The sequence below is a fragment of the Puma concolor genome, chromosome C1 (genome assembly GCF_028749965.1).
Source record: "Puma concolor isolate L17-30 chromosome C1, mPumCon1.1.hap2, whole genome shotgun sequence".
Taxonomy (NCBI): Eukaryota; Metazoa; Chordata; class Mammalia; order Carnivora; family Felidae; genus Puma; species Puma concolor.
The window spans coordinates 42,354,009-42,366,320 of NC_141674.1; the positions used below are offsets into that span (position 1 = coordinate 42,354,009).

The window sequence follows — 12,312 nt, forward strand, 5'->3', positions numbered from 1 at the left end:
TCCTCTGGTTTATTTAAAATATGATTGGATTTTCTTATAACATCTCAAGAACATGTAACATTTATTATGCAAGCAGGGTATACCTAAAGAGAAGGTAGAGAACCAATACGAAGCAAGTCATTTTCCCAAATCATTTTTCCTTCATCCTAGCACCTGGCTTATTCTAAGCTTTAGCTCAGTTTTGTTTTGCAATATCACAAAGACTAATATGTCCTAACAGTACCCACATCTCTGGAAGGCAAGAGAATATGTCCATACAGCAATCTTCAAACCTATCTAAAGTCAGATATAAAAGAGACATACTAACTAGGATGGCTATCATAAAAAGAAAATGGATGTGGATGAAATGGAACCCACATATATTGCTAGTGGGAATATAAAATAACACAGCTACTTTAAAAAAGTTTGGCAGCAGGGCGCCTGGGTAGTGCTCCGTCAGTTGAGCGTCCGACTTTGGCTCAGGTCATGACCTCATGGTTCACGAGTTCGAGCCCCGCGTCGGGCTCTGTGCTGACAGCTCACAGCCCGCAGCCTTCTTCAGATTCTGTGTCTCCCTCTCTCTCTGACCCTCCCCTGCTCATACTCTGTCTCTCTCTTTCAAAAATAAATAAAACATTAAAAAAAAAAAGTTTTGCAGCACCACCTCAGGAAGTTAAAAATAAATTTATCAAAATGACCCAGCAATTCTGTTAGATATATAACCAAAAGAAAACATACATCCGCATGAAAATTTGTGCACAAATATTCACAGCATTACTCATAATATCCAAGAAGTAGAAACAACTCAAATGTCCAACACAGGTGATGAATAAATAAAATCTGATATATCCATATAATGGAATACCATTCAACCATAAAAAGGAATGAAGTACTGATACATGAACAAACCCTGAGAACATTAGCCCAAATGAAAGAAGCCAGTCACAAAAGGCTCCACATATGATTCCATTCATACAAAATGTCCACACAGTCAAATCTACAGAGACAAAAAAACAGATTGATGGTTTTGAGGGGTAGGAGTAAAAACAGGAGTGGGGATAGGGGTTTCCTTGAGAGAAAAACAAAATGTTCTAAATTGGATTGGGTGAAGGCTGCACAATCCTGTGAATAAACTATAAACCAGTGAATTAACTGCTCACTGTATATCAGTGAATTATAGAGTATATGAATTATATCAATAAAGCTGCATTTTAAAAAACAGATAAAAGAATTCTTCACAGTTATTATTGATGAAACCAATGTCCCTAATTAAAATCTTCACCATCATATTTTCTTCCAAGACAAAATGAAAGCCTATGTCAGTTCACCCAGTTGCTTAATGCAGAAACCTAGGAATCATCCTGAACTTGGTCTCCTTCACCCATCACCTTCAATTAATCACCAGTTGTAACCACTTTATTCTTGAATCTCTAATCCACGTTGCTCCATTCCCCCATCCCAGTTAAGGTGGCTTACACCTGAGGGTCAGCAAACTTTTCCTGTACCAGCGAGTAAATATTTTAGGTGTTGTAACAAAATTGAAGGTATTATGTACCTTCTCTCTTAACAAGAGAGAAAGCAAATTTCCACTAAATTTTCATTGAAGAATTTCAAAATATACTACTACTAATAATGGAGTTTTTTTGGTTTTTTTGTAATAGAAGTTTACTAATTGAAGAAAGTAATTCTTTCTGGGGGAGACATTTTGCCTGAGGTTCAAAATTAGTGTTCCCTATCATTAAAATCAATAGTAAATGCTCATCTCTTAATGCTAATCTGTAATTATGTTTTATGTATTTCATCTTTGAAAATGTTTTTCACAGATGAAGAGACTAAAGATTCAAGGTAAAGGGACTAACAAATGGAACTAGAATGCAAATGAAGGACTAGTCTCTGATAAAGAAAACGTATCTGTGGGGCACCTGGATGGCTCAGTCAGTTGAATGTCCGACTTCAGCTCAGGTCATGATCTCCTGGTTGGTTGAGTTCAAGCCCCATATAGGGCTTGCTGCTATCATAACAGAGCCCCTCTGTTCCCCTCTCTCTTTGCCCCTCCCCTGTTTGTGCTCTCTCTCTCTCAAAAATAAATGCACATTAAAAAAAAAAAATGTATCTGCAGATGCAGGCAGATTTATAGATTTACAGAAACTTGAAGGAATATTGGTCCGATACTATCTTTGTCTCTGAGGGAAAACTTCTAAGCATAAGAAGGGCAGAGGTGAAAGGGTGGACAAAATACAACAGGTATTGAATTTTGAGTAAAATAAGACCTGAATTAGTTTTTATCAAATAGGAGATATAGATAACTAAAGAAATGTAATAAGAGGAGCACCTGGGTGGCTCAGTTAAGTGTCTAACTCTTGGTTTCGGATCAGTTCATGATCTCATGTAATGGGATCGAGCCCCGCATCAGGCTCTGCACTACCATTGCAGAGCCTGCTTGGGATTATCCATCCCTCTCTCTCTGCCCCTCCCTCCATCTCAAAATAAATAAATATACTTTAAAAAAAATGTAGGGGCGCCTGGATGGTTCAGTTGGTTAAATGTCCAACTTTGGCTCAGGTCGTGATCTTGCAGTCTGTGAGTTCAAAGCTGTGCATCGGGCTCTGTGCTAACAGCTCAGAGCCTAGAGCCTGCCTTGGATTCTGTGTTTCCCTTTCTCTCTGTCCCTTCCCTGCTCATGCTCTGTCACTCTCTCTCTCTCAAAAATAAGTAAACATTAAAAAAAAATTTTTTTAATGTAGTAAGAATGTCACATGGTACCGAAAGTCTAATTTAGGCCAGTAAACATTAATTTATAGTTGTACTATATAAATAAAACCACCTAGCTTTATGACTTTTTTCCATAGTGCTTAGCTGCCCAAGCACAGACAGATGGTGGATGAGTGAATTCATGTAAGGCTGAACACATAAGGGTGCAAAAGAAAGGAAGGCCTAGGGTAGCTCAGTCAGTTGAGCATTCAACTCTTGCTTTTGGCTCAGGTCATGATTCCAGGTTTGGGACTGAGCCCCATGTCAGGCTCTTCCCTGAGCATGGAGCCTGCTTGAGATTCTCTCTCTCCTTCTACCCCTCTTCCCTTGCCTGTGCTCTCTCTCTCTTAACAAAACAAAACAAAAAAATAAACAAAAACAAAGAAAAAAAACGGTGCAAAAGAGGACAATGGTGCAAAGGAATTGAAAATGTAGGCCACATTGGGGCACCTAGGTGGCTCAGTCAACTGAGTTTCCAACTCTTGATTTTGGCTCAGGTCATGATCCCAGGGTTGTGGGATTGAGCCTGTGTCAGGCTCTTCCCTGAGCATGAAGCCTGCTTGAGATTCTCTCTCTCCCCCCTGCTTGCACATGCTTTCTCTTGCTCTCTCAAATAAAAAAACAAATTTTTTTAATTAATGAAAGTATACGGCACAGCACTGTCAACAATAGCCAAACTATGGAGAAAGCCCAAATGTCCATCAACTGATGAATAGGTAAAGATGTGGGGTGTGTGTGTGTGTGTGTGTATACACACACACACACACACACACATACTTACATACAATGGAATATTACTCAGCCATCAAAATGAATGAAATCTTGCCATATGTAATGTGGATAGAGCTAGAATGCATTATGCAAAGTGAAATAAGTCAGAGAAAGACAAATACCATATGATTTCACCCATACATGGAATTTAAGAAACAGAACAGATGAACATATAAAAATGGGGGGAGAGGAGAAAGGGAAACAAACCATAAGAGACTCTTAATAAAGAACAAACTGAGGGTTGATGGAGGAAGGTGGGTGAGAAATGGGCTAAGATGGGTGATGGATATTCAGGAGGGCACTTGTTGTGATAAGCATATGTAAGTGATGAATCACTAAATTCTACTCCTGAAACCAACATTTGCACTATATGTTAACTAAAATTTAAGTTAAAAAAAAAAAAAAAGGAAAAATAAAGAAAGTATATGCAAGAGAACAGACCAGGAAATCTAACTTGAATAGGAAGAAAAATGAAGACAGAAGATAGCTGACAGAATGGGAGAAAATGGGTCAGTATAGTAGAGAACCTGATGGTGTAGAATAGTTGAAGTGGGAATACGTAAGTGAAAAAGATGAATAGAAAATATACTTGTCTTCATTTTCATTAGTGTAAGAATGAAACACATCTATTTTGTATACTTATAAGCCTTGTCAGTACATAGCAGAGAAATCAGTACAAGTAGGAATTCAATAAATATGCATTGAAAGAATAAATTTTACTATGGCAAGTATAAGCATGAAAGACTATTTAACAAGGGTATTTTTTAATAGCATCAGTTGTAACACTGATATAATGAAAACAATCTAAATGCCTGTCAAAGGAGAACAGACTAGAATACACAAGCCATAGAATACTATATATTAACTTTTAAAAAGGAAAAATTCGATCAAAAAATGGTTAGCCAACTCATAGGCCCAGACTTCTGATAGGCCCCAAACTGATATTTGGCTTTTATACCAAATGATATTCAAGACCAAAGACTGATATCTGTTAGAACTGCTTATAACATACTGAGTTATTATGAGTTACTAAAATCTTATATTCATAGACTAAAGTTAGCACATTTCCAGTTTACTAAGTATTCTAATTTAATATTCTACTAAAAAGTCTGACAACATGAAACTGCTGGGTTCTATGGAACACATGCATGTATATATATGTATATACACACACTAACAATTGGAATTCCCACAATTTTCAGGTAAAATGTTTTATAAGTGCATCATCAGATTTGTTCTGATCTGACTGTGCTCTTTACTTATTGCTATTTTAATGAGTATGTTAGTAAAATTATTGTTGGATTTTCCGTTTGTTTGACATTTTTGTTCTTATACAACTTTTGTGTCATTTCAAATTTTACTGTTATTTTATTTCTCTCCATTATAATTATTATCACCCCCCAAAAGGTAGGAAAAAAATGCTCCAAGGGAATAAAGCTCTAGACTTTTCTACTTTTCTTACCCTACATCCCAAAAAAAGAGAGTGGAAATTGTACTGAACAAGATTGAGGATATTAATTAGGCAATAGTAGAGACACAGTTTCTTCTCTCTTGAGATTGCTTCTCTTGGAAGTTTCTGTGAAACTTAGACCTCCTCCCATTAGAAAGCAAGCAAAAAAAACAGAATGAGACCAAGAAGAATGGGAAACACTATGCCACCCAGTTCAGGTAAAAGGAATCCTCTCAGTTCCATGCCATCAAATTCAGCTTACCAGGGCTACACCAAAATTAGGGCAGAAGCCTCAGCAAATAATAAAGTATTTCTTTGGTGCTGTCCTCTCTGTTTGTATTTTCATTTAGATTTCAAGGGATAAGGGGCACCTAGGTAGCTCAGTGAGTTAAGCACCCAACCCCTGATTTCGGCTCAGGTCATGATCTCAAGGTTTGTGAGATCGAGCCCTGAGTTAGGCTCTGCACTGACAGTGGCAGAGCCTGCTTAGGACACTCTCTCTCTCTCCTTCTCTCTCTGTCCCTCCCCTGTTCTCTCTCTCTCAAAATAAATATATAAACATTAAAAAAAAAAGACTTCTAGAGATGGAAGAGGGACAGTAGGCAACAATTCAAATTCAGGATTTAAAGGGGCACCTGGGTGGCTCAGTCGGTTAAGCATCCAACTTTGGTTCAGGTCATGAGATCATAGGTTCGTGAGTTCAAGCCCCATATCAGGCTCTGTGCTGACAGCTTGGAGCCTGGAGCCTGTTTCAGATTCTGTATCTCCCTCTCTCTCCACCCCTCCTCCATTCGAGCATTCTCTCTCCTTCTCTCGCTCGCTCAAAGATAAACATTTAAAAAAAGTGTTTTTAAAACACATTTTAAAAAAAATTCAAACTTTAAGGATACTGACTCTTGAATATCTACCCTCACTCATTCAACAAATGCTTATCTGATACATCCTATGTGCCAGGCACTACGACAGGTACTAGAGGTATGACGGTGAAGAGACAGACCTGTCTTCATGGAGCTACAGTCTAATGAGGGAGACAAAATTTAACAGATTAACAAATACACAACATTTAGCAAATAGGTATCTAATTATGGACTATGACAAGTGCAATAAAAAAACAATACAGGGAGCTTATAATCATCTCTTTCCCCTATTCCTAACACCAACTTGAAAACAGGATAAGGCTTCCTGTATTGCAAAGAACAGTTCTTATAAGAAAAAATATTCAGAATTCAAATTATGTAAACTTACAGCTTCTCTGCCAATGAGTGGATAAAAGGGGGTACCAAAAAGTTTCCTTCCATTGATAAATGCCTTCATGATAAAATTGGTCACTATTGAAAAAAGAAGAAAATAATAAAGATGCAGACCTTAATGTAGAAGAGAGCTTTAAAAACAGGAGATTTCTATATTTCAAACTTACTTTTCCTAGAAACTCCAGCACCAAGGTTATGATTCAAGTCAAAAGGATCTAGAAAAGAAATATTTATTTTTTAATTAAAAATTATGTTCACTATAACATAAACTTAGGAGCCATAACTAGAGTCTAATACTATATAACTCAGACCATTCAAATCAGCAAATTATTCTTTTAAAAATTATAGATTAAAAGAGGAAGAATCTTCCAAATTCTAATGTGTTTTAGTTCTCCCCTCAATTTCCTTCCCAAATGAAACTCTAGCTTTTTGTTTTGTTTTATTTTGTTCCTCAGGTAATATCAGTTAAATGATTACCTTCAATTGCAATGCATTTGGATGTCCACTGCTTCTCAAAAGTTGTCAACAGCTTTTTCTGCCGAATGCTAATTACATATTCCTTGAAATCAAACTCTTCAGTATAGAAGCGAAGCAGTCCCAACCAAAGCTCTCCTAACGTTTCTGTATTCTTTCCAAGTGAAGGTAAACGCTTTTTCTATAAGTGAGAACAAAGAGAGAGAGATGTCAATACCTACCCAAAATATGGACCTCAAGTAAAATTATTAAATTATTCAAATCCTAACATGTATCAGTGAGCATTCTGTAACATAAAGGTTACGAAAAAATTACCAGCTCTTCTGTTTTATCAAAGAAAAATGCATTCCATCCATCAACCATTCGCTGTGGAATCTGTTTTCCATCAAAGATCTGCAAAAACAATTTTATTATCAGATTTCAAGTCATCCAACCCAAAAGCCTAAGTATTCTCAAATCATTTCAGAATGTAGCTATAAAAGACACATTGAAATACTTCTTCCAAAAGGAACATGTCAGGATAGTATAATTTGATGCCAAGTTATTAATGAATAAAATGTATCTGGAAGGTCAAAGCATGAGACTCTACAAATTGACACATTTGATGTTATCTATTTGGCCTGTCCAAACACATCCAGCGGAAAAATAAGGAAGTAAAACTAAAGAAAAAAACAATGAAAACTGAATTTTCATCAAAGGATCATAGATGCAGAAACACATAATACCTATTGATATGTACACCCAAAAGAAATCAATGGAACTGATTGTTTTGGGGAAGGGGTCTAGTACTTTTAATCAGTTATCTGTGTCAGATGAAGCTGAAAAGTCCCTGGGCATTGATTTCTTTAGAGAGAAAATTAGGTAGATTTCCCTGACGTCTTCATAAAAATTGTAAAATCTTCATGATAAAAAAATTTTTTTTATATTTATATATTTCTGAGACAGAAAGAAACGGAGCATGAGTGGGGGAGGGACAGAGACAGTGGGAGACACAGAATCCGAAGCAGGCTCCAGGCTCTGAGCTGTCAGCACAGAGCCCAATGTGAGGTTTGAACCCACAAACCACAATATCATGACCTGAGCCTAAGTCAGACCCCCAACTGACTGAGTCACCCAGGTGCCCCTGATATTTTTTTTAAACATGTTTTTTTTTAAGGCTTTATTTTATTTTTGAGACAGAGACAGCACAAGTAGGGGAGGGGCAGAGAGGGAGACAGAGAATCCCAAACAGGCTCCACACTGCCAGCACAGAGCCTGATGCAGCACTTGAACTCACAAACTGTGAGATCATGACCTGAGCTGAAACAAAGGGTCCAACACTTAACTGACTGTGCCACCCATGTGCCCCCAAAAGCTTCATGATTAATTATGCATAATAATTCACTGTCCCGACCAAGGAGAGGAAGGGGGCGGTGAGTAATGCTACTTTACTAGAAGAAAAGTATCCCATGAGATTAAAAAAAAAAAAAAGATGCAATAAAGTAGAAAGTTGCAATAGGTTCACAGTCAGCAGACTTCATTTCTAGTCTTAGTCCTGCCAAGTAGTGATTCCGGATAAGACAATTATCCTCTTAAACCCTTAGGTATTCTCAATGAAAATGAGAGATTAGATTAATTAGGTCAGTTGTTTCCTTTTTTCTTTTCCTCTTAAGCTGTAGAAACTTCTCCTAAAATGCAACCTTCCTGGAAGCTTAATAGGTAAAACAGATAAAAAGCAGAGGTACTCTGATAGAAGCCTGAGTACAGGAAACATACCCCATTTTTCTTTATCTCACTTCTCACATGTACACTAATGAGTCCCCAGAGCTTACCAGAAAATACTCCAAAACCATCAGATAAGGTGGTCCTCCCTCATCACCCCTTCCATTTTAGATGGTACAGTGATTTACAAAATTAACATGTCTGGCCCATCTAATCTCACTCTCAGCTTTATGTTCCTTGTAGGCAAAAACTGTAACTTTCCACTGGAGCCAAAATTCCTACTACATCACAGCCTGTCATATAGAGAATACTTAATACATGTTTGTTGAATGAATATATTTACTCTGAAAGCATGTTCATAAAGTGATCAAGTTTCCAGAAACTTAAGCTAATAAGTTGCTTTTTATTTATATGTAACTTAAATACAGTTACCACTTATCTACCATAAATTCTAACACTTCATAAAGCAAACAACGGAGAGCCTGGCAATTACAGATATTGATATCTAAAACAAAAGATATGGGATCTTGCCATGAAAAAAGAAATGAAGGCTTCAAAGGAGCCAAAGTGTAATATTTTACCCTTATAGATTATTTTACCCTTATGGATACTATTATAGATATTACATGGAAAATAATACAAGCTACCACTTTAGACCTTGATTCTTTTTGATATAATTCTTATTTCTGAGTAACCACCGTGATCCAAACTCAACTATGTTGGCTGATTAACACAGGAAGTGAACCCTGGGGGGTGGGCCTTGGAAGGTGTTTAATCACTGATTTGCCAATTTTTTTATGAGCTCTCATATTTCATTTTCTAACTTTCCACTCTTTCAGCCCTTAGAAAAAGCATTAATTCTATCCTCCCTTTCTCTTACACACGCACACACTTACTCTTTGCATTTCTTTCTTCTCTTTCTCTCTCTCAACACCATCATTTTCTATTCAAGCACTCAGTACTCCCTCTAAAACTTCATGACACATCTCAATCATATTTGTACAAGGAGTGACCCTGTATGTTTTCCATATTTACTTTTATATTTAATTGTAGTATTTTAGTATCTACTGCTATATTTAATTTTTGTTTGAAAGAGAGAGAGAGAGAGAGAGAGAGAGAGAGAGAGAGAGAGAACGAGCAGGGAAGGGGCAGAGAAAGAGGGAGACACAGATTCCAAAGCAGGTTCCAGGCTCCGAGCTGCCAGCACAGAGCCCGACGTGGGGATTCAAACTCACCAGCCATGAGATCATGACCTGAGCCAAAGTCGGATGCTTAACCAACTGAGCCACCCAGGTGCCCTTCTACTGCTATATTTAAATTGCAATTTTTTTACACATAACATAATAATATGTTATGTGTACACATAACAAATACACACAACAAATGATTATGATATAAATTTTATAAGTGTACAGTTCAGTGGCATTAAGCACACTCACATTGTTGTACACCATCACCATCATCCACCCACAGAATTCTTTTCATGAAACACTGAAAAGAAATGAAACACTGAAACTATTAAACAATAATTCCCTCTTCCTCTCTCTCCTAGCCCCTGAAAACCACCATTCCACTTTCCATCTCTTTGGATTTGACTACCTCACTTAAGTGGAATCACACAATATTTCTCCCACTGTTTTATCTTACTTAACATACTGCCCTCAAGATTCATCCATTCAATGGCAATTTTTAAGCTGATATAAGCTAAGAAAACATAGTGGTTCATAGTATCAAGTGTGAAACACTCCCTAATTCTTTTTTAGCATTTTTATATGAAAATGTACTTTACTTACGATGATTTTCTAGAATACAGCAAAACCATTCTCTTAGGAAAGCTCCTTTTGACCTACATAACTTTGTACTGTTAACCATGAAAAATACACTTAGTAGAACATTACTTATACCCAGTCACTTCAAGTCTAGGTTCAATTACAAATGGAGTCAAAGATCATCATCTTCATTAAACATATCCTTACCCTTAAAAGTTGATCAATGCCAATGACCAATACTTAAATGATGCCAAGAATGGACAATGGGGTCCCATATGACAAGCAAAAATGCCAGAAGCAAAATCCATATATCATCAGTTCATATGTATCACAAAGCCCCCCACAATCAGAGCTCATTATGATGGAAAACATTCCATGGACTGCCTCTCATTTCATCAAGCACTGTTATGCAGATAATGGGAGAGTTCTTGAAGTTGGCTACTATAGTCCTGCCTACATTTTCCCAGTAATAATATTTAAAAATCTGCTAATGATGATGATGATAATAAAACATGCACCATTTAGCACCTACTATATGCAAAAGCATCCGATTTCTCTGTACCTTATATCAATACTGAAATAATACTACTACATTATTACTGTTGATGAAACTCAGACTAGTGGCCGTTAGGCAACTTTTTGAAAGCCACAATATCAGAATTAGGATTCACATCAGGTATCTCTGGCTCCAAAATCATGCGCCTGCTCTTTCCATTATATAGTGCTACCTTAGTGGTATCTCATTCATGGGTAATGTAATTACACAACATAGACAAACCACCATGAAAACAAATTTTGTGTTCCATTTTAGTCATGGTATTCTGTCGAAGTCATAGCAAATCATAGTAAATGGCTGCTATGGTATTCCTGGGCAATAATGCATTTAAGATCCCCAAATTTAAAGCCGTTAACAATGGACTAATACAGAGAATGATCCTGGCCTTGTCAGGCCTCATTAATTCATGATAAATTTTAAGCATCCTACTGTGAACAACCTTGTCAAAAACCACATCATTCAACATAAATTCAGCAACTTAAAATTTTCTGCCAAGAAAGGATATTTGAAATTTTTGATTCCTTTCCATTGTTATCTTAAAAAGGGGCAAGGAAATGCTGCTATAAGCACATGACATTCATTAGAACTTTTTAAAATTTACTAGGGCTATCTGACATTCACCATTTGGCTTGCTTATTGTGTGATTTTCTTTTCTGCCATGACTATCGGTTTATGTGAAGTCAGAATATGTGAACTGCCAAGCAACTCTAACGGATTCTTCTCTTTATGTGAAAATAAACACTTTCCTAAGAAATTAGAACTGGATTCTCCCTAATGCTTGCAAATACACATTGTGCCAAGAATGAGGAGGAAAAGACAGATGATTAAGAAATCCCTTAAATCTATAACAGAGTATAAATTGGCTACAAAAAGAGAATCCTTAAGTCACCAAATCTGAATGAAAAGGAGTACAATCTGTTTCTTCTGATGTACACTCTTACACTTACTGCAATTAACATACCCTTACAGAGATGAGGAAGAATTTCCTTGGGTTTTCTCTCAACAAAAATTCACAAAGTTGACCAAAGTATACACAAGAATATACCAAACCTCATTGCCAGGCAGGAGAAGGGAGAATACTATGGAGAGAAGAAACTTTATATTTGCATCTGAGATGATATGATGTATGAGTTCATCGATGGCTACAAGACTTTCATAATCATCTGCAATACTCTAATACTGTGAAATACAAAACTGTTGCAAAAGATATTTAATAGTTCTGTTCATCTATTATTCTTTTGGTAGTCTATATTCTCCCATAATGAATTTTGCAAAAAAGTTCATTATATGATTATAACATTAAAGGAAGAAGAAAACTCAGAATTGTCCATGCTGGAAAAATTCCTTCATGATCTCATAAACTACACAAGATCTACTATGTGTAGATCAATTTTCACAAGAAACTCCTTTACACTTTAAAAACCTACCTCTTGTAGAACTGGGATAACAGGTGGTTTTCTCTGCTGCAGAAAGTACAGCACCATAAGGATATAAGCATATGAAGATAAACTTCCCCTGGAAGCATCTCCAATGTCACATCGCTAAAGAAACAGAAATATTATTGAAAATAAAACTTCAGAATCTTATTCCATGCAGAAGTACTGACTACAT

General features: G+C 36.6%; 1 protein-coding gene across 12 annotated transcripts in view; it reads right to left on the minus strand.

Annotated features, from left to right (window-relative positions):
• The window catches only part of TUT4 (terminal uridylyl transferase 4), a 138,592-nt gene that overhangs the window by 15,015 nt on the left and 111,265 nt on the right, over nt 1–12,312 (minus strand). For all 12 annotated transcript variants that reach the window (XM_086716969.1, XM_086716977.1, XM_086716976.1 and 9 more), the window contains 5 exons: nt 12,129–12,242; nt 6,991–7,068; nt 6,679–6,856; nt 6,369–6,416; nt 6,197–6,279 (listed from right to left, as the gene is read on the minus strand). In XM_086716969.1, coding sequence (XP_086573095.1) covers nt 6,197–6,279; nt 6,369–6,416; nt 6,679–6,856; nt 6,991–7,068; nt 12,129–12,242 — 501 coding nt within the window. The remainder of the gene's footprint in view (nt 1–6,196; nt 6,280–6,368; nt 6,417–6,678; nt 6,857–6,990; nt 7,069–12,128; nt 12,243–12,312) is intronic.